Source organism: Mirounga leonina, unplaced genomic scaffold (assembly GCF_011800145.1).
Source record: "Mirounga leonina isolate KUSES-001 unplaced genomic scaffold, KU_Mleo_1.0 Mir_92, whole genome shotgun sequence".
Classification (NCBI taxonomy): domain Eukaryota; kingdom Metazoa; phylum Chordata; class Mammalia; order Carnivora; family Phocidae; genus Mirounga; species Mirounga leonina.
The window spans coordinates 8387468-8405772 of NW_023270852.1; the positions used below are offsets into that span (position 1 = coordinate 8387468).

The 18305-nt window shown below is 45.1% G+C and overlaps 2 protein-coding genes and 2 non-coding genes across 4 annotated transcripts in view; 1 reads left to right on the plus strand and 3 right to left on the minus strand.

Annotated features, from left to right (window-relative positions):
• Positions 1 to 4820: 4820 nt before the first annotated feature.
• RPL27A (ribosomal protein L27a) lies at positions 4821 to 8389 on the minus strand. The gene is made up of 5 exons (XM_034994924.1): positions 8340 to 8389; positions 7884 to 7947; positions 7369 to 7444; positions 6131 to 6305; positions 4821 to 4995 (listed from the first exon to the last, which is right to left on the minus strand). Exons 1-5 carry the CDS (start codon positions 8340 to 8342, stop codon positions 4867 to 4869), a joined length of 447 nt encoding a protein of 148 aa, XP_034850815.1. The 5' UTR covers positions 8343 to 8389; the 3' UTR covers positions 4821 to 4866.
• LOC118004364 lies at positions 5104 to 5234 on the minus strand. The gene has a single exon (XR_004677557.1). It is a non-coding gene; the product is annotated as a small nucleolar RNA SNORA3/SNORA45 family (small nucleolar RNA).
• Positions 7074 to 7204, minus strand: LOC118004365. The gene has a single exon (XR_004677558.1). It is a non-coding gene; the product is annotated as a small nucleolar RNA SNORA3/SNORA45 family (small nucleolar RNA).
• A 1582-nt stretch (positions 8390 to 9971) lies between the features above and the next one.
• Positions 9972 to 18305, plus strand: part of TRIM66 (tripartite motif containing 66) — a 56761-nt gene continuing 48427 nt past the window's right edge. Inside the window, exons 1-2 of the mRNA XM_034994922.1 lie at positions 9972 to 10945; positions 17079 to 17385. Of these exons, the coding sequence (XP_034850813.1) occupies positions 10940 to 10945; positions 17079 to 17385 (313 nt within the window). The 5' untranslated portion in view covers positions 9972 to 10939. The remainder of the gene's footprint in view (positions 10946 to 17078; positions 17386 to 18305) is intronic.

Sequence of the window (18305 nt, forward strand, 5' to 3'; positions counted from 1 at the left end):
GATGCTTACACCTGTACATAGAATTACTGTGAAGGCAGCAGCTACACATGCACAGATAAAAGTGTGTTGTGTTAGCAACTCAGATTCTACTAAGTGTTACCATTGGTAAGAGAGTCGAACAACTTTTTTTTTTTTAGAGGGTAGGGAGGGGCAGAGGGAGAGGAGAGGGAGAGAGAATCTTAAGCAGGCTCTGTGCCCAGCATGGAGCCCAGCGTGGGGCTCAATCTCAAGACCCTGAGATCATGACCTGAGTTAAAATCAAGAGTCAGATGCTTAACTGACTGAGCCACGCAGGCGCCCCAGAGAATTGAACAACTTTTGGCAATATTCTGAGCAAAACACAGGATGAGCTTTCCCTTGACTAAAGCAGCATTTGCAATCCTGGAAAACAGAGAAGTATATGAAAACGGGGGGCCGGGGGAGGGGGATTTTTTTATTATGTATAAAATGGAGGTAGACCTAAACTAGATTTTTTTGTTGTTTAGAATCAACCCATACATTGCAGGATGTTCAGCAACCTTGGTTGCTTCCCCTCTATGATTGTGACAAACAAAAACTGCCCCATTCATTTCCAAACTGCCCCCCCTAGAGGATGGTTTTGCCACTATTGAGAGCAAGTCTCTTTAAACTGCCTTTCTGACAACCCTAGGGCAATGACTCAGGGGCAACACAATACTGTCTCCCCTCTCCCAGAAGTCCCAGTGCCTACGGAATGTCAGCCTTCCTCTATTATGGAGTCGAGAAAGGCCCTGGGTTTTCTCCTTAATTAGTTTGGTGACTTTTAGAGCAGGGCGGGCTGCCATTACATCTTCCTAAATGCTTTTTTTTTTTTTTTTAACTAAATACACATGTTCTGGTAAACTATAGTGTCAAAATGAGGAGTCTGGGCTTCTTAAAGGCAATATTTTGAAGGAGTGCCCTTGGAAACCATATTATTCCAACTCCAGCTCATACTGGAATTAGGGCTCCCCCCAAATCATTCTAATTACAATCACAGCTCAGTTCAAATTTTTGCTAAAAATAATACCCTTTATTTTACATGGAGACTTGTAACTTGAACCCAAAGTGACTTATTTATAAAGATAAATAAACAATATTTAAAAAACAAAGTGGGAAAACAAAACTTGGGCTGTAAAATAGAGCCAGAATGAAACATACACTTGAACTTCTATTCTTACTAAGGGTGATACCACAAAATTAGTTTCTAGAGCCAAAGTGGTAGTATGCATTCCAAAACATCTTGTTTATTTGCCTATGGAGGTGGGAGTGGGTGTCACTTAAAAAGTCATGAAAACTCTAGACCAAGAGAAAATACTACTTTTCGGTACTGGCAAGTTACTGGTAACTTGGAAATTATTTTCTGTCCATTTATATTGCCTTTTAATATAAATATGAATTTGGTTAAGCAAGAAACGCAAACTACCAAAACATACATCTCCCTCACCTCCCACAGCTCATGAAGAAATGCCTTCTCAGTTTTATGTTCTCCCAGAACATTTCCATTTCCATGTATGTACAAGCAGGTGTCCAAGGTACCTTGAACATCGTAGCTGGCGCTCATCTTTTGGACAACTAATTAACAAGCTAATTCTGAGAAGTTTGGAAATTCCCCTCTTTCCATGTTCCCGTAAGCGCGGCCTAAGCACGACCTCAAGCGCTGCAAGGTTGGCCCGGCCCCCAGTTCTGAAGGAGCCCACGCCCACCGGGAGCCGGCCGAGTTTAACCTTCCGCCTCGCCTGGGAAAGTCTCTCCGCCGCGCGACTAGTCCGGCCCCGCCCCTTCCGGAACTGGCTGAGCCCACAGAGGGACCCGGCGCCGAGCGTACTTCCGGTCGTGGGAGTGGGCAAGGTTAACGTGACCCCGGAACCAGAATCTCACACGCTCCGGAAGTGGTTCTCCGGGCCTGAGGCGAGAGGAGCTGACCAGTAGGGCTGTTGTGCGACGGCGTCGCAGAGGTCGGACAGTGTAAACCACAGGGTAGCCGCGGGAGCGCCAGGCCCTTCAGGGCTCTGGCCGCTGCCATCCTCGTCGTCCGCCTTCCAACGCTGCACGCTTTCCGCCGATGGTGCGCCCTTCGGCTTGTTTTCAGGCCAGGGGCTGACTGCGTTTGGCTTAGCCATCAAGTAAGAATACGCGTATTTGAATTGGAAGCTTAAATTCGATTTAGCGGATTTTGATAATGGGGTCGGGTCCGATATCGCCAACTGATCTTGTTAGAGCTGCAGCTCCGAGGTTTGGATGAAAATGTATCTAAAGCACATGTACATTAGGCCAGACAGACATCCTTAGCAATTCAAGCTTACAGAAAATAAGCATGTCAACCTCATGTGCTGGGTGACGTGACTTTACCGGTTTGAAGAGGTAAACAAATGGATGAAGACCACGGAGGTACAGGGGCATCTAACAAAGCTCTGCTCTCCGTTTTTGTGAGGACTTCCATTAACCCTGTGCACGTATCAGCCACTAAAGAGACCAGTAGCAGCGTGGGCCTCTGTGCGTGCAGGACAGACTAATCAAAGCTTGGCAGCTTCGTTGGTTTCCTCAGCGTGGACTCTGTATTAATCTCAGCAGTGGTCCGTTTCACGCAAATACAAAGTCAAAACGTAAGGTTTGTGGTTGGTCCCATCAAAAAAGCCAAGTGGTCAGTATAGGTCTGCACCCTTCACTTGTAACATCAAAGTATGGCTTTGCCTCCTGGCTTCCTTGGCAATATTAACATCAGCATACAGGATTGGAATGAGTATTATCCCACTCAACCCCGTCCTGTTTATGGATAGTGATGCTAATAGTGAATTGCTGGGTAAGAAACTGGCTACTAAGGGACTAGTTTTCATGTATGGTCCACTAAATCCCACCTGTCCATGCCTAACCATTTAGCTGTCAGCCCCACCCCAGTTTATCCACTTGCCAAGTCCTGTCCATTGGGTTTTCTGAATCCTACTCCTCGTTTTCTCATTCCCATTTTCTTTGTCCCAACTCCCACTGTAACCAAGTCCCTAACTACATTCTTTTTTTTTTTTTTTTAAGATTTTATTTATTTGAGAGAGAATGAGAGCGAGCGAGTACATGAGAGGGGGGAAGGTCAGAGGGAGAAGCAGACTCCCCGCCGAGCAGGGAGCCCGACGCGGGACTCGATCCAGGGACTCCAGGATCATGACCTGAGCCCAAGGCAGTCGCTTAACCAACTGAGCCACCCAGGCGCCCCCTAACTACATTCTTATTTTAACTTTTCTGAACTGGTTAGCATGTTTGCTCTTCCCTCTGCTTGGATCATTTTGCCTTGACTTAATCAGACCAAGGGGATTAATTTGTCTGCCCCCTTAATCGTTCACAATATAAGTCAAAAAGGTTCAGTAAATGCTTCCATTTTACTTAATCCACACAATCCTCAATTAAGATGAGAAAATTGGACTAAGCTTAAGCCACACACAGCTGTTAAGGTTTAGATCAAAAACTCAAACCCCATCTGAATCTTAAGATACTCTGCATGTTTGTATCTTCAGTGTCTAACTGTAACCAATTAGACATTAAATTCTCTTAACTACAACCCATTTCAGATCCATGACCTCAGCTTCCATATTAGATGTCCTCCAAAAGACACTAAGGGACAACCAGTTTTACCTTTCTCCATCAGGCCCATCAAAGATCACATCCAAATTATTCATTTGTTTGTCCAACTGAGTAAAACCTTCCTGGCACTTAACCAAATCAGCTAAGTTTGCTGTCCAGTTTCCTTTTACTTGAGGGTCTGCAAAATCCTCTAAAGGTTGTCACAAACTTGTCCCATAGAAACTCATGGTTCCCAGCCCATGTATCACCCCAGAGGACTATGTTAACAACACTGCCAAACGAAACCTAGTTATATTTTAAGCATCATCCTATTCCTTTGGACAGGGTTCTAGAAAGCAACTTTTATTTTGGGCCAAAGAAAACTAAGTTTTGGAAAGAACTAGAAAAACTGTTAAGTCAATTTACCCTGAGATCTGAAGGTCCTATCTGCACACGAGCATTGGTCATCATTATGGTTTTGTAGGAGATACAAACCCTAGAAAACCCAATTCCAGCTTCTAGCTTTTTCCAAATTCTATGCTAAATACATTTCAGACTAGACTCTTTAGCATTTCATGATGTAGTTCTTTGAACATTAATGCACAGGGATACATAAATCCTGACAAATGCTTTTTAGATTCCAAACCACTTTCATGTGTAAAAGCCCTGGTGTGTTTAACATTCAGACTGCTGGGCCCCATCTCAAGATTCTGGAACAGTATGGTAAATAATGGGGGCGGTCAAGGAGGAAAAACTTTTTAGGTTCAGGAATTATATCCTTCACAATCACTTTAATCCTATCACTCTGTCCACTCTTTAGAATGTGCCCCATCAAAACTGAGTCTTCCCTTTTGGGGTGCCTGACTGGCTCAGCTGGTAGAGCAATTAACTCTTAATCAGGGTCGTGAGTTCAAGCCCCATGTTGGGTGGAGAGCTTACTTTAACAAAACCTAACAAACCCTGAGTTTTCCCCTTTTGAGCCACATATTACAGTTAAAGGGTGTGTTCTCCCCCTCATTGTAAATTCAGAATATACAATGCAAACTGGCCTTTCCACTACATGTGCTATCATTCTCACTTTATAAATGAAAATGTTCAAGTTAGGTGTTGGGCCAAGTCCTCTAAGTGCTGGTGCTCTCTTTCACACTTTCTGAGGGGAGTTGGCAGAGGGTCTCAGGCCCTCATACCCTTACTCCTAGAATCTGTTAGGTGGGTTTCTGATGTACAGGTAAGGAGGTAGGGGTGCTAAAGACTTTACACCCAGACCAGAAGAGAAAAGCACTTGTTAGCATTTAATGAACCCCCCCCAACGTGGCTTCAAGCTACTAGAACGCAGGCGCCCCCGACCCCCTTAATCTTCTCCTCTGCTCTTCTACTGAAGAATTTGGCCTTCACGATGACAGGCTGTTTGGGGAGTTTTCCCTTTCCCAAAACTTTGTAGTAGCCCTAGAGGAATAGAAAAAAACACAAACTTTAATACACACCACAGCAGATACCAACTCCCTGGTATGAAGAAAGATGCCTCCCAGTCTACACCATCTAGGAGCTGGGAGGGCATGTTTCTGATCTGGGCACTACCGGGGGCACTGACTGCCCTCGCCAGTGAATCAAGACCAGCAGATTCTCTCTGAGGACTCTAGCACACCAGGACAAGAGATGTGTCAGGATGTGACTCTAGCCTCAAGCAAAGCACACCCACCCCATCCTATTCAATTACCGCGTTATAAGCAAAAAGACAGACCACATTCCCAACCATGTTCCAAGAAGGTCCTCACCATCAAAATTGCTCAAGGACTGTTAAGTAGGCTGGGACAAGGGATTTAAAACTTAACCAAAAGCCCCTTTAGGGTTTAGACTACCTCTACACCCATGGGAGGTAAAACTGACACAAGGACTCCAAAAAACGTACAAAAATGCTTTGTCGGGACGCCTAGGTGGCTCAGTTGGTTGGGTGTCTGCCTTTGGCTCAGGTCATGATCCCAAGGTCCTGGGATAGAGCCCCCCATCGGGCTCCCTGCTCGGTGTGGGGAGCCTGCTTCTCCCTCTGCCTCTCATGAATAAACAGATTTATTAAAAAAAAAAAATGCTTTGTCATCACTGTTTTGGGGTGTGCGGAAATCTCTTTCAGAGAACGCAGATCCATAAAACAACCAAACATCTTAGGATTTTATTCTGTAAGGGACAGAGATGGCCAGGAGCCGTGCCTCCTGTAAGCAGGGTTGTGTAAGAGGGACCAGAGCCAGCTGACGGGAGATACTGCCAAAGGCTTAGGCCAGAAATGCAAACCTGTACAAATCAGGGCAGAAACTGTGGGGATGGGATTACTGACTGGGAAACATTCAAGAAATAACAAAGTAACTGAATGAATGAGGGATTGGAAAGATTCTTCTTCTTCAAATATTTTGCGTGAATTACAACTGAACTACAGTTCAATTTTGGTTACCTGTGGAAATTCTATCAAAAGATGAAATAGTCTAGTAGGTAACTGGGTAGAGATTCCAGGTAGGAGATCAAATACATTAGATTATCCAGAATTCTGAGAGGCATGGACCACAGGGTCAACAAATACTCCTTCACTCACCGATCGCACCACATCAATGATAGGAGCAGCTCCAGTCTTGTTTTTGGCGGCATTTACCCGTGTCTGCTCACTGACCAAGGTCCACAGTTTATCAAGGTTGACAGTTGGGCAGAAGCTCTGGTTCCTCTTTAAGTGGTAATGTCTCATACCAACTTTTCCAAAGTAACCTGGGTGACTAGGAAGAGAAAGGCAATCACGTTCATAACCTGACTCCAATTAAGAAGTGACGTGTATCATCTTCATAGTTCATCTCTCCCAGTTATAGTGTAAATTGCTCACTGGTGTACGACAGTGACATAGCAGGTACTCCATTCACTGTTGAACTAAAACAAATCTTTTTTTTTTTTTTTAAAGATTTTATTTATTTATTTGAGAGAGAGAGAGCATGGGGGGAGAGGGTCAGAGGGAGAAGCAGACTCCTCGCTGAGCAAGGAGCCCGATGCGGGACTCCAGGATCATGACCTGAGCCGAAGGCAGTCGCCCAACCAACTGAGCCACCCAGGCGCCCTAAAACTAATCTTTAAAAAAAAAAAAAAAAAAAAAAAAGCCACCAAAGACGTTCAGGAGTAGGAGACTAGCCTTATTTCATGGAACCAGAAGTCACTGAAAAAGTCAGAGACACGGGGCACCTGGGTGGCTCAGTTAAGCGTCTGCCTTTGGCTCAGGTCATGATCCCAGGGTCCTGGGATCAAGTCCCACATCGGGCTCCCTGCTCGGTGGAAGCCTGCTTCTCCTGCTCCCTCTGCCACTCCCCCTGCTTATGCGCTCTCTCCCTCTAATAAATAAATAGTATCTTTAAAAAAAAAGTCAGAGACAATGCCAAGACCAGACGTCTTCCAGATCACCTGACAGCATTTTATGGAAATTCTACACATTCTTGTAATAAGAGATTTTCTAAGCAAATTTGGGGGCATAAGTGAATCTAGCAGGTGCATAGTTAATCTGATGTCACTAACCCGGTGACTGACTATGCCATGAGGGTCACAGCCAGTGAATAAGGTCAGCAATTACTCTTCGAGGACTCTAGCACACTAAGGCAATAAGCTGATACCCAAGCGTGACTCTAGCCTCGATGACAAGTTCTCAGTTCGCATCAAATGTTAACTTCGTAAAACGCAGCAACACAAGGTTTTTCAGTGTTAAGAGGCTTTCTTCCCACTGAAGGTGTCTGAGCCAGCCCTCTGCCCCTAACTCCAAACTGTCAGTGCCAGTCCAAGTATAGGCCAAGAAACACTCACTATTTGTCAAAGTTGATCCTGTGGTGATGCATGCCACCAGCATTACCCCGGCCTCCTGGGTGCTTCCGGTGCTTGCCTGCAAGAATACAAAGCTACATGGCTAACGTAGCCTTCTCCAGCTTCTCAATTCTTCTCCTTTTCCCACAATTTTGCGTATTTCTTACCTTGTTCCCAGTCTACAATTCCTCTTTAAGCACAGCTATTTCCTCAAGTTTCCGGGTGAAACATCTCTTTGTAATGTTCCACATCACAGCACTATCTACAGTATTCCGTGCCTTCGACAAATTAACACTTTGCCCCAATCAAATTTCCTCGCCCCAACTGATGTGCAATTCTCTTAAAAGTGGAGTACGGTAGAGAATCCCAAGAGAAAAAAAAATCAACCGCTAACAGTCAAATTCAATCCGACTGACCGCACAAAGCGAACCCCCACTTCCACCCTACCCACTTCCCGGCTAGGTAAGCACCCGGCGGGGAGAGCTCAAAGCCGACCAGGATGGGATGCCGGCACTTACCGATGCGGCCGTGGCCGTGGCTCACGTGGCCCCGAAGTTTCCGGGTCTTCCTCAGTCTGGATGGCTGTATGGAAAAAGGTGCTTGGTGATAAGGCCAAAGGGAGGTGGGACAGAGAGCGAATCTGACCGTCTGCGAAGGGTCTGTAGGCTCGGGGGATCAGGAATCTGCTTCGGGTCACATTCAGCAAAGGTGATGTTACGGCCTGGCCCAGGGCCAGGCGGCCTCATCAGGGCGGCGCCCGAGCGCGCGAGCCCGCGTGTCTCAGGAGATCCGAACCCCGGGCAGAACACGCGGCCCCAGACTACGGGGCCCATGCCGGCCACCCTGCCCTGAGGCTCGCCATGCGCGGCCTGGAAAACCGGGCGAAGATCAAGGGTAGGTGGTTGGGGTGCAACGCGCGTAAGGCTCGCGGCCTGCACAACCAACGAAGCGGACGCACAAAAAGAACCACCTACCATGTCGGCAGCCCAGACGGAAAAGGGAGGCCTTTGCGAAATCTCGCGAGGTACCGATAACGGGGGCGGAGCCAACAAGACTCACTTCCGGCAGGGAGGCCGGGCCTAGGGCGGGGTCTCTTGAGTCTCGCGGGTCTTGCTGGTCTCGCGTGACTGCAAGCTCGGCCGTCCGCCTCCTTCTGTGGGGTGTCCTCTCCTTCCCGGTGGCGGTGGTGGCCGAGATTCCCTGTCCGCGCAGTCCTCTTTCCCTCAGGCTCAGAGGCTGAAAGCTGTCGCGGAATCCGCGGCTTGGGGCGCTGTGTGGTGCACGCCGCCGCGGCGCTTTGGCGCTGGAACCCGCTTAGGCCATCGTATCTCAGCTCCTCGCCAAACGCCCCAGTTGTGAACCGTCCCCCGCGCCTCGCGTTCTTTGTGGTCTGCTCGGCCCTGGCGGTAGCTGTTGCTTGCTTGTCCTCTGGCCGCAGTGAGGATTCGCGAGGCACTGTTTGACCCTCAGTGTGCCCACCGGGTGTCTCGCTCTGCTCCCTTTGAAGTCCTTCCCTAGGTGTCCAACACCCACCGGCACCTGCGCACCCACATTCCGGAGGGGGTGCTCGGTCTTAATTTCACCTTTGCCCTTGTGCTATCATCCTGGGCATCCCCAGTTTGAACAATCCTTCATACTTCAGGGACCTGTATACACCTGGTTGCTTTATGGTCCTTTTAATCCAGACTCTACTTTTTCTAACCACCAAATTTTAATTTTCACCTGAACCTACTTGACATGGCCTGATCCTCTCTCCTGGACCAGAGAACCCCTGCTTGACCTCGACCCTGTGAAACTTCTCTGACCCATTCGGTCATTGTTGCTTACTCTCCCCACTTGTGCCCCACACAACCTAGTACATTTAATTGTCGACCACATTTGTCTTCCCTACCCAACCAAATTCCTTAATGGTTCAGGATTATTTTATTCTACCCACGCACTCCCAGTTCCTGGCATGTAGTACATGTTCAAAAAATGATTAAGTGACTGAATGTACTTACTCTCACCTCACTCAGTGGACGAGCCATCTCTCAAGTCTCAACCGGTGTCCAAAATCCCATTCTTTCAATTACTCTGTGTTGTATTTTCCCTGCCTCGTTCCTGTCAGCTAAAATATATTTTAGCTAAAATACCCTAAATTCTCCCTGACTGCTTTCTACCTACCATCCTTGCTCTTTCCTTTACAGCCAAGCTCCCCAAAAGAGTACTCTGAATTCTCTCCATTTGTTCATTTCCCATTCATTGTTTCATCCACTGCAATCTAGCCCTCAGGCACACCACTCTTACTCAAATCATCAAACAAATACCAAATTGAATCAACTCTTCCCATTCCTTTTACCACTTGTTCTCGCTGTTGTACTTCACCTCTTTCCCTTCTTTATAGAAACTCTTGCCTTTTTCCTAACTCTCTGGCCATTTCTCAGTCTTTTCAGGTTCTTCTAACTTTATTCCCCATCTAAGTGTTGATCTTTTTCAGCCTCTGGTCCTTGCCTCTCTTAACTTTTCACAGTACACAATCTTCCGCGGGCTCCCTGCTCAGCAGGGGGTCCGCTTCTCCCTCTGACCCTCTTCCCTCTTGTGCTCTCTGTCTCTCATTCTCTCTCAAATAAATAAACACAGTACACAATCTTCTTGGGTGAGCTTATTTTGAGTGGCTTCAATTCACATCTCTATTGCTGAGCTCTACACTCATGTATTTACTTAATCTCTGATTATTATTCCTTGGACATTCTACAGACAAACTTGGTAAACGTGTTCAAAAGACTTCAATCTTCCTTGCTCACCGGTGCCTTCTCCTTTATACTATATCTTGGCGAATGGCACCCTTGTCCACCTAGATAGTGATGTCACGGAGACCTGAAAATTGTTCCCAAGCCTTCGTTTCCCCTAATACACACTGTCACCATATCCTTCTGTTCTACATCTCAAATCTGCTTCCTCCTGTTAAGCCCCTGTGCCGCTGCCTTCATTAAGACCCTGATCATGTTTCTTACCTTGAGTCACCCTGCATTCTAACTCTCCTCCAATCCCTTCATCCTTCACACCTCTGCCAGGTTAGTCTTCCCAAAACGTAACTTTCATCCTTTCACTTACTTGATCAAAAAGTTGGATAGCTCCCTATTACAAACAGAATACAGCCCACTTGCCTTTCCAAACCAACTTCAGCTTCTCCTCTTACCCGAGCTTTCTACTGCAGCCAGACTTGATACATCTCTTCTGCCTCTTTGCCTGTGCTGGTGCTATTTCTCATGCCTGTAGTGCTCATCTTCTTCCTGATCAGATATCCTGAATCTTCCTCGACCTTTAAGGCCCACCTTATATTCTGCTTCTTCCCAGAACTCTGCAGTCCACAGATCTGCTTTTACCTCAGTGACCACTCCCTCTCTGACCTCACAGCATTATGGTCTTCATCAGTCTTTCAGTCCTTGATCACATACTGCCTGTGACCAGCAGAAAGAGGGGCCTTGAGAGTGGGGGGTAAGGCCCAAGAAGAGATCACCCCCTATTTGAATCAAATCTGGCCAGTAGGTGCACAAGAGATAAACTGAGCTACCCTTGGGAACATGGTCTGTGAATGGAGGTAAGCGGGGCAGAGCTCTGGGAATGAAAGGTAACCATCAAGTGTCCTGTAAGGAGGACCTAGAGCAAGGACCAAGACTGTCCAGGGGGTAGAGGTAGGATTCTGGGTCATGGGCACTACTTCTGGGTAGGTTTGCCAGGTTCCATGGGTATAGAGAGAGCTACAGGCCTAACCCTCAGGCCATCCATCTGAATGGAAATTCTCCCTAAGTGGATCAGCACTCTGTGTTGGGTTCTGTGTTCACCTAACATTCTTCTCATTGGTGGTTTGATCTCCAGGGAAGAGGGCATGCCCTGGGCGATTGTCTGGCTCTGGTTTCTAGCAGGCTCCCTTTCATTCCCAAGGCAATCTTATAGCTTTAACATAAGGCTCATGTGCTGTTCATCAGTGTAGGTCAGTTTCCCTAGGTTGACTAGCTCTGAGAGAGCAAAGGAAGTTTGAGTTCTATATCTGCAAAGTTGAGTAGCATCCAGACATTAGGCATTTGGTGACCTGTCCTTCTCCACTCAGGCACACGGAACATGACCCTGAGACATGACCTCTGAGAGGCCTGCTTCTCTGTGACATCTCTTTTGAAGTAGAGCGTGGCCTTGTGACATACATCTCAGGCATTTGGGCTCCCCCAGAGAGTCAGGGCCTCAAAAAATACCTGTGAAATGAGCAGAAGGGAGATAATGCCAGGCAGCAACCTGGCGAGACAGGTAAATGTGCTGACGTTTTTGGTACCCCAGACCTTTCTCCAGGGGACCTTATGAACACACCTCCACCCTGAAGAGGGCCCTGTGATCCCTCTTTCTTCCTCTCCTCTCTGGGTTCCTGAGTTCCAGCAGTCCTTCAGATAGCAACCACAGCATGGGTGGATCCAGCCTTGTTTGCTTGCTCTCCATCTTTAGGTTTGGACATTTGGAAATATTATGTTGCTTTCCTTTTTCAAGTAGAGGATTGTTCATTTAAGATGGGAAGAGCCTGGGTTTCTGTTCTTTTTAAGTGAGAATTCTAGAAAAACTCAGAAATCCAAATTTATTTCGGAAAGAATTTTAAAAATTGCATGTAATAGAAAAGCCAGTGAAACATTAAAGGAAATGTTAAAAAATATAAGTATAAACATCTTGAATCATAATACCGCCAATGCTGTTTTTATGTCTGAATATTACCTTTCAGCTCTTGTCTACACGGAGACATAGCTGCCTACGAAGCTGATGATCATAGCACACAAATCCTTTTGTATTTTGCTTGTATTTAATACCATGACATTCTTCTGTATCACTACCTGGTCTTCATGATTGTTATTATTAACAGCTTAAGACTAATTTATCTTCAGCAGGTACTATAATTTACCAAGCCATTTTCTCCTGTAGTTTGTTTTTTTTTGTTGTTGTTGTTGTTGTTCTTATTGTGTCCTTTGCTACTAGTGATGCAATGAGCATTTGTGTGTATGTGGTTTTTTCCTTCTATTGAATAACTTGTCTAGGGTAAATTCCCAGGAGTGAAATTGCTGTATTATAGGGTATGAACATTTTATTTAATAAATAAAATATATTTATTATAGGGTATGAACATTTAACACAGATGTTACCTTGCTAACATTTGTGAGCAAGGTAAAATAAAAATTCATTTTATGCTATTTCCCCCCCAAATGGATTGGAGCAATTTATGCACCAGCAGCATGTATAATTACCACTTTCAACTACACCAGGCTCAGGGGTTTTTGTTGTTGTTGTTTGTTTTGTTTTTGTTGTGGTTGTTTTTTTGCCTCTATCAGTAGTTGTTGATCTATGGCAATATGGCATTTAGAAGAAAATCCATAGGACCACAGGGTTGTCTTCAGCACAAAGTAAAAGTCATCTAATTTCTGGGAGTCTTTCCATACTGTGTTGGATAGATTTTTTAAAAATATCATGGTACTACATGGAAAATGCACTCCTAGAAGTTTTGTTGGAAGCTAGGATGGAAAACCTTGTTGCCATTAAACTCAGAATAGCAAGATGTGAAGAGAGGAATTCTAGGATCCTGAAGGGCAGTTTATCCAATAGCACAATAAGGAAGGGCTTAAATATTTGGGTTTTCATTTAATTTCAGATGATAAAATTAGCAGAAAGAACACAGAAGTTTGGGTTCCTTTCCCAGTTAGCCAAATGATACGAACAAACAGCATATTCTCTTTGGATCTTGGTTTTCTTGTTTGTATAATGAAAAACGCTGATATTCATTCTTTCATTTTTAGAAATATTTATTGAGTGCATGCTATGTTCAGAGACTACATATGCGTGCCAGGCAGTGAGGAGCGGGGACAAGGGTGAACAAAAAAGACTAAGTCCTGTCCTAGGACTGTGTCCAGGACAGACAGTAAACAGGGACACAGGTAATATGTAACACTCAACACCGTCTAGCTTGAGTGGATGTTCTCTCATTACCTAGTGTGTCTCTCTCCCCATTTTTGCCAGAAAGGAGTACTGCTTTGATGATCAATTTGTTCTGTCCTATGCATGCAAACAGTCTTTGGAAATTCTTACTCCCAGGGTGGCATGGAATGACTCCCTCTGCTATTCCTTGGCCAAGTTGTAGAAACCAGATCAGGCTGTGGGGTGTTCCAAGGAGGATTTTGTGAGCAAGGTAATTTTATACGTGAGGTTTTCTGTCCTTCCAGACTTTCACATGATGTTTCATTTAGTCCATGTTTCTCCGGGACTTAAAGAGAGGTTGCAGGCTGATGACTGGTATATTTTGTTTGACTCATGCTGTTTTCTCATGTTTTTAAAATGTAATTAGTTGCCAACGTTTCAGAGTTTAAGTAAAAAGTTGGATTTCTGGCGTTTTGGAAAACTAAGGTTTGGCAACACTGGACCCACATTCTTTTAGGCGGAGTACTTCACTATTTATATCGCTGGCCCCTGTAGGCATTTGAATTTGCAACCCCTGGCTTAAGTACGTTCTGCCATCCTCTATCCCCTTCCCCAGGTCAGAGGAGATAGGAAGGAGAGGGAAGGGCTAAGGGGGTAGTGAAAAGCAGACAGAGCAAGGGGATAGAAGAGATGTCATTTGACAACCACCCCCCCCTCCCCAGTCCTCAAATCAGAGACTCCATTGCTTGGCTGTGCCTTTAATTTAACCTTTACCCTCATAGAGTCACTTCAATTGCTCTTCTAAGACGGAAATGAAATATTTATATATACTCATCCCGAGTAGTGCCCACTGGCGTTGGAAAGCCATGCCACCTCCTTGAATCCCCAGAGTTGTTATTTAAAGCCTAACGCAGCGGTTTGGAAAGTGCCGTCTGTAGACCTAGGATGGGTGGGTGGCAGGGGGGACGGGGAAGGTCCCTGAGACTCTTTTGCAAGTGTCCATGGGGTCACAAGTATCCACAGCATCACAAGTGTCCATGGGGTCAAAACCATTTTTATATGAATACTAAGATGTTATCTGCCCTTTTCACTGGGTCGGCATTTGGCCTGGTGGTGCCAGAGCAAAAACCAGAGATGGTGTGTAAAAAGCCGAAGGTGCTGGTATAAGTCATTGTATTCTTCACTGCCAGGCATTTGCAGGAAAAGAGAAAGGACGGGAAGGGAAGGGAAAAGCCTGTCTCACTTAGGAGTGTCCATGACGAAGCAGTAAATGTTTCACTACATATCAGTCCTTGAACACACATGCTTTTAAAATTCCGTGTGAAGAAACTGGAAGAATGCATAAAGCACTTCTACTTATCAAAGTGAGGAACTGCACTTGTGCTGTAGTGTGAATTGCAAGCTGAACCAGCCTGGTTTTGTTGTTGTTGTGTTGTTGTTATTGTTTTTTGTACGACACCAGCTTTACTTGAAAGAACAACTAACAGACTGTGGTTATTCAGCCTTGGGAATTTGGCAGCTATTTTCTCAAAAATGAAGTGAGCTTGTCATTTCAAGGAAAAAAACCTGACAGTATTTGTTGCCAATGATAAAATTAGAGTTCCCAGCAAAAATTAAAATTCTGGTAAAGGTATAGCTGAGTTTGACATCTTTATTTGAGTCTGACATCTTCCTCGTAAAGAATTTTTCAATGAGATTCGAGGCGATGTGAACGAGTATGATGTTTTGTTATTGTCTAATGAAACGTCAATGTTTGGAGCATCTGCATAAGTCATTGAACCAGTATTTTCCAAATGGCAAATGCTTGGTGTTATAAAATGATGCCTGGGTAAAAGAGCAGTTCACAGTGCAAGATAGGCTAGTGGATTTTAATGTAACGGTAAGAAATGTTCACTGATGTAGTTTCAGATTCCACATTACAACCAACCTTTAAGAAGCTACCACTTGTAGAATCAAAGAATGTCCACAATTACCTGATAAGACTATTAAAAATTGTCTTACCTTTTCTAACTGTACAGCCCCGTGAGGCTGGATTTTATTCATACACCATAAACAAAACGACAGAGAGTAGATTGACTGCAGAAGCAGGTATGGGATTCCAGCGGTCTCCTATTAAGACAGACATTAATGAGGTTTGCAAAAACGAAAAATGATGTCACTCTTCTTACTGAATTTATTTTTTTGAAAATAGTTAATTTTTTCCTAAAAAGTATGTTATTCGAGTTGACATGTAATAGGTTTATTGTTTTTGAATGAATTAATAGTTTTAAGTTATCTCAGTTTTCATTTATAATATGGTAAATAGCAGTAGATAGAACCCACATAAATAAAATATCTCTGGGGTCCTGAATAATTAAAAAAATGTAAAGGAGTTCGAGACCAAAGAGTTTGATATTCTCAGAGTCTAATGAAATAAACTCAGCTACACTTGAACCTTCGAAGACAGACTACCCTTACCTCCACAGGGCTACTATGCTGCCCTCTGGGAAGTAAGTGCTCTTAGAGCCCCAGACTGAATCAGGGGTGAAAGTACATCCATTATTTTATTTAGTGACATTTTGCTGGGCCCCCAAGCAGTGGGGCCTCTCTAGCCCTGTCACTCTTTGTCCTGAATGGGTTTGGCTCTCAAAAACTACGGCCTGAAATGAAAGTTCAATCAAATCTGCAATAATTACAGAGCTCCAGATTTGAATTAAATGATTTTTGTTTTCTTTCTTAAGTAAGTACAAATATAAAACCAGGTCACTTCTTTTGCTCTTATACGAGTATAAAACTGAATACAGTTTACAAGTTATAAAAAAAAGCAAAACAATCAAATTAACAATATTGATTTCATTTGCAGATGATGTGTTGCTAAACTGCATTGCTAGTACAATTTGAATGTGGTGTTCCCCGTGTGGCTGGGTTTGGCCAACGTCTGCCGCGATGATGATGGCTTAATTTCCCCACCTCCTTCCTCTGTTCCAAGTACCATGAAACAGTCATCACCACGTGCCACACTGTTCTTGAGCCTTCACGTGGCAAGAATGCATCATTTACATATTAAGGCTGCCCCTTTTCTCTTCTCATTAGCCTGAGACAAACTAATACTGCATGGTGTGAATTAGCTCCTGAACTCTTAGCACTGCCTCTAAAATCTCATGATGGTGGATAAGAATATTGATACATTAAAACCTTCTTATCAGAATGAATACTAATTAAAAAAAATTGGAGGGAACTCATGAAAATATGTGTGTGGACCTCAGCTTGAGAAATATTTCACTAGTAAGGATGTGAGTCTGATTTTGAATTTGAATTTGAATTTGAACTTTGCTATTTACCATCTGTCTTTGTACAAGTCTCTGAGCCTCGGTTTCCCCAGCCTGTCCCTCATGGCTTTATTTAATTTGTAAAAGTATCGTAATGCCTCTATCTCCAAGAGTAGTTGTGAGGACTGAGATAAAGCTTAGGAAGCACCTGGCATACCACTTGGCTTTTAATACATTTCCTTCTCTTTTCCAAAATGAAATCTTGGCTCAAGCTTGTCCACTAATAAAGAGAAGCACAGGTAGACATTTTTGAAGGCAAACAAACCCTGTAAGAAACACACAGCCTAGCAGACCTCTGCAGGCTTTGTTTTCTAGGGTGGAGATGCTGAAGTCTCTCTCTCTCTGGGCTCAAGTGAGGTTGTGAGGCTGAGGCCTGCGGGCTGCAGGGCACGAGCCTCCAGCGCTCTGAGTCCTCCCTGGCCTGTCCAGGAACATCCCCCACCCAAAAGAAATGAATCCCTCTGCTTTGTGATTCACTTACAGGGAGTGGAGCTTGCTCGCTCTACTCGCTGCTTCACACCTGAGGATATCACTGGAAGAGCCCCGGGCCCAGACAGGGGCATGGGCGCCGATACGGGCATGAGCTTTATGGGGCTGCCACTCGTTGACCAGAAACACACGAGTGGTCAGATGGAGGCCATGGTACAGACCTGCTCGGTGTGCCTACAGGACCTGGACAATGTGGGGGCCCGGTTCCTACCCGGCCAGCATTCGCTCTGTAAAGACTGCTTCCAGGGCTTGGTGCAGGAGCTGAGGCAGGTGGCCAAGGTTCTCGGGACTGTCCCAGATGGTAAGTACAAAAGTACCGCCCGTTCCCCTCCTTCCACATAACCGGTCTCTTTCTGTTTCATAGGAACCGAATTTCAGGTGTAGAAAGAATCAGAATTCAAATGCCCAAGGGAGACTCATTGCCGAACGCAATTCTTTGGGGAATCTGTGAGACAAAGCAATCCTCCTGATGCCTACTATATCTATTTTGTAAGCTGGGACTTGGCATGTTTGGGATTTCCTTGAGTTGGTGGCAAACTGAGAAATCTGGGAGGGTGTTGATTCAAGGTTTGGCTGACTCCCCAGATGGAGGGGACACTGTCCAGATTCACTAAACTTCCCAGGCAGAGGGAGAGTTGCTACCCCGCTAGGACTGGTCGGGAACTGACTTTGAACAGACTCACACAGACTAGTGAACCATTCACCATTTAATTTTTTTTTTTAAGATTTTATTTATTTATTTGACAGAGAGACACAGCAAGAGAGGGAACACAAGCAGGGGGAGTGGGAGAGGGAGAAGCAGGCCTCCTGCCGAGCAGGGAGCCAGATGGGGGGCTCAAACCCAGGACCCTGGGATCATGACCTGAGCCGAAGGCAGACGCTTAACGACTGAGCCACCCAGGTGCCCTGGAGCTTGTGTCTTGCTCCGAATATCAGGTTTCCTAGGGAGCAATCTCATGGAGGACTGTGAGTCCTTGGAGGCGTGAACCAGGTCCCTTCAGCTCAGCATTCTAGCACAGGCCTGTAACGGAGTTTCAGTCTCTGTTGAAGGAACTTGGAGAATGAGAAGGTCTAACAAGTTGAGAGCGTTTAGAAACATCATCTCTGTTTTGTTGTCTGCAGTATTATTAAAGTGATTTGTAGCCCAAGGCTAGGTGCTTTGAAGCATCATAGCAGCGCAGTTGTCTTTAGCTATGAATTTGGGGCCCTCTAAACCCTTGG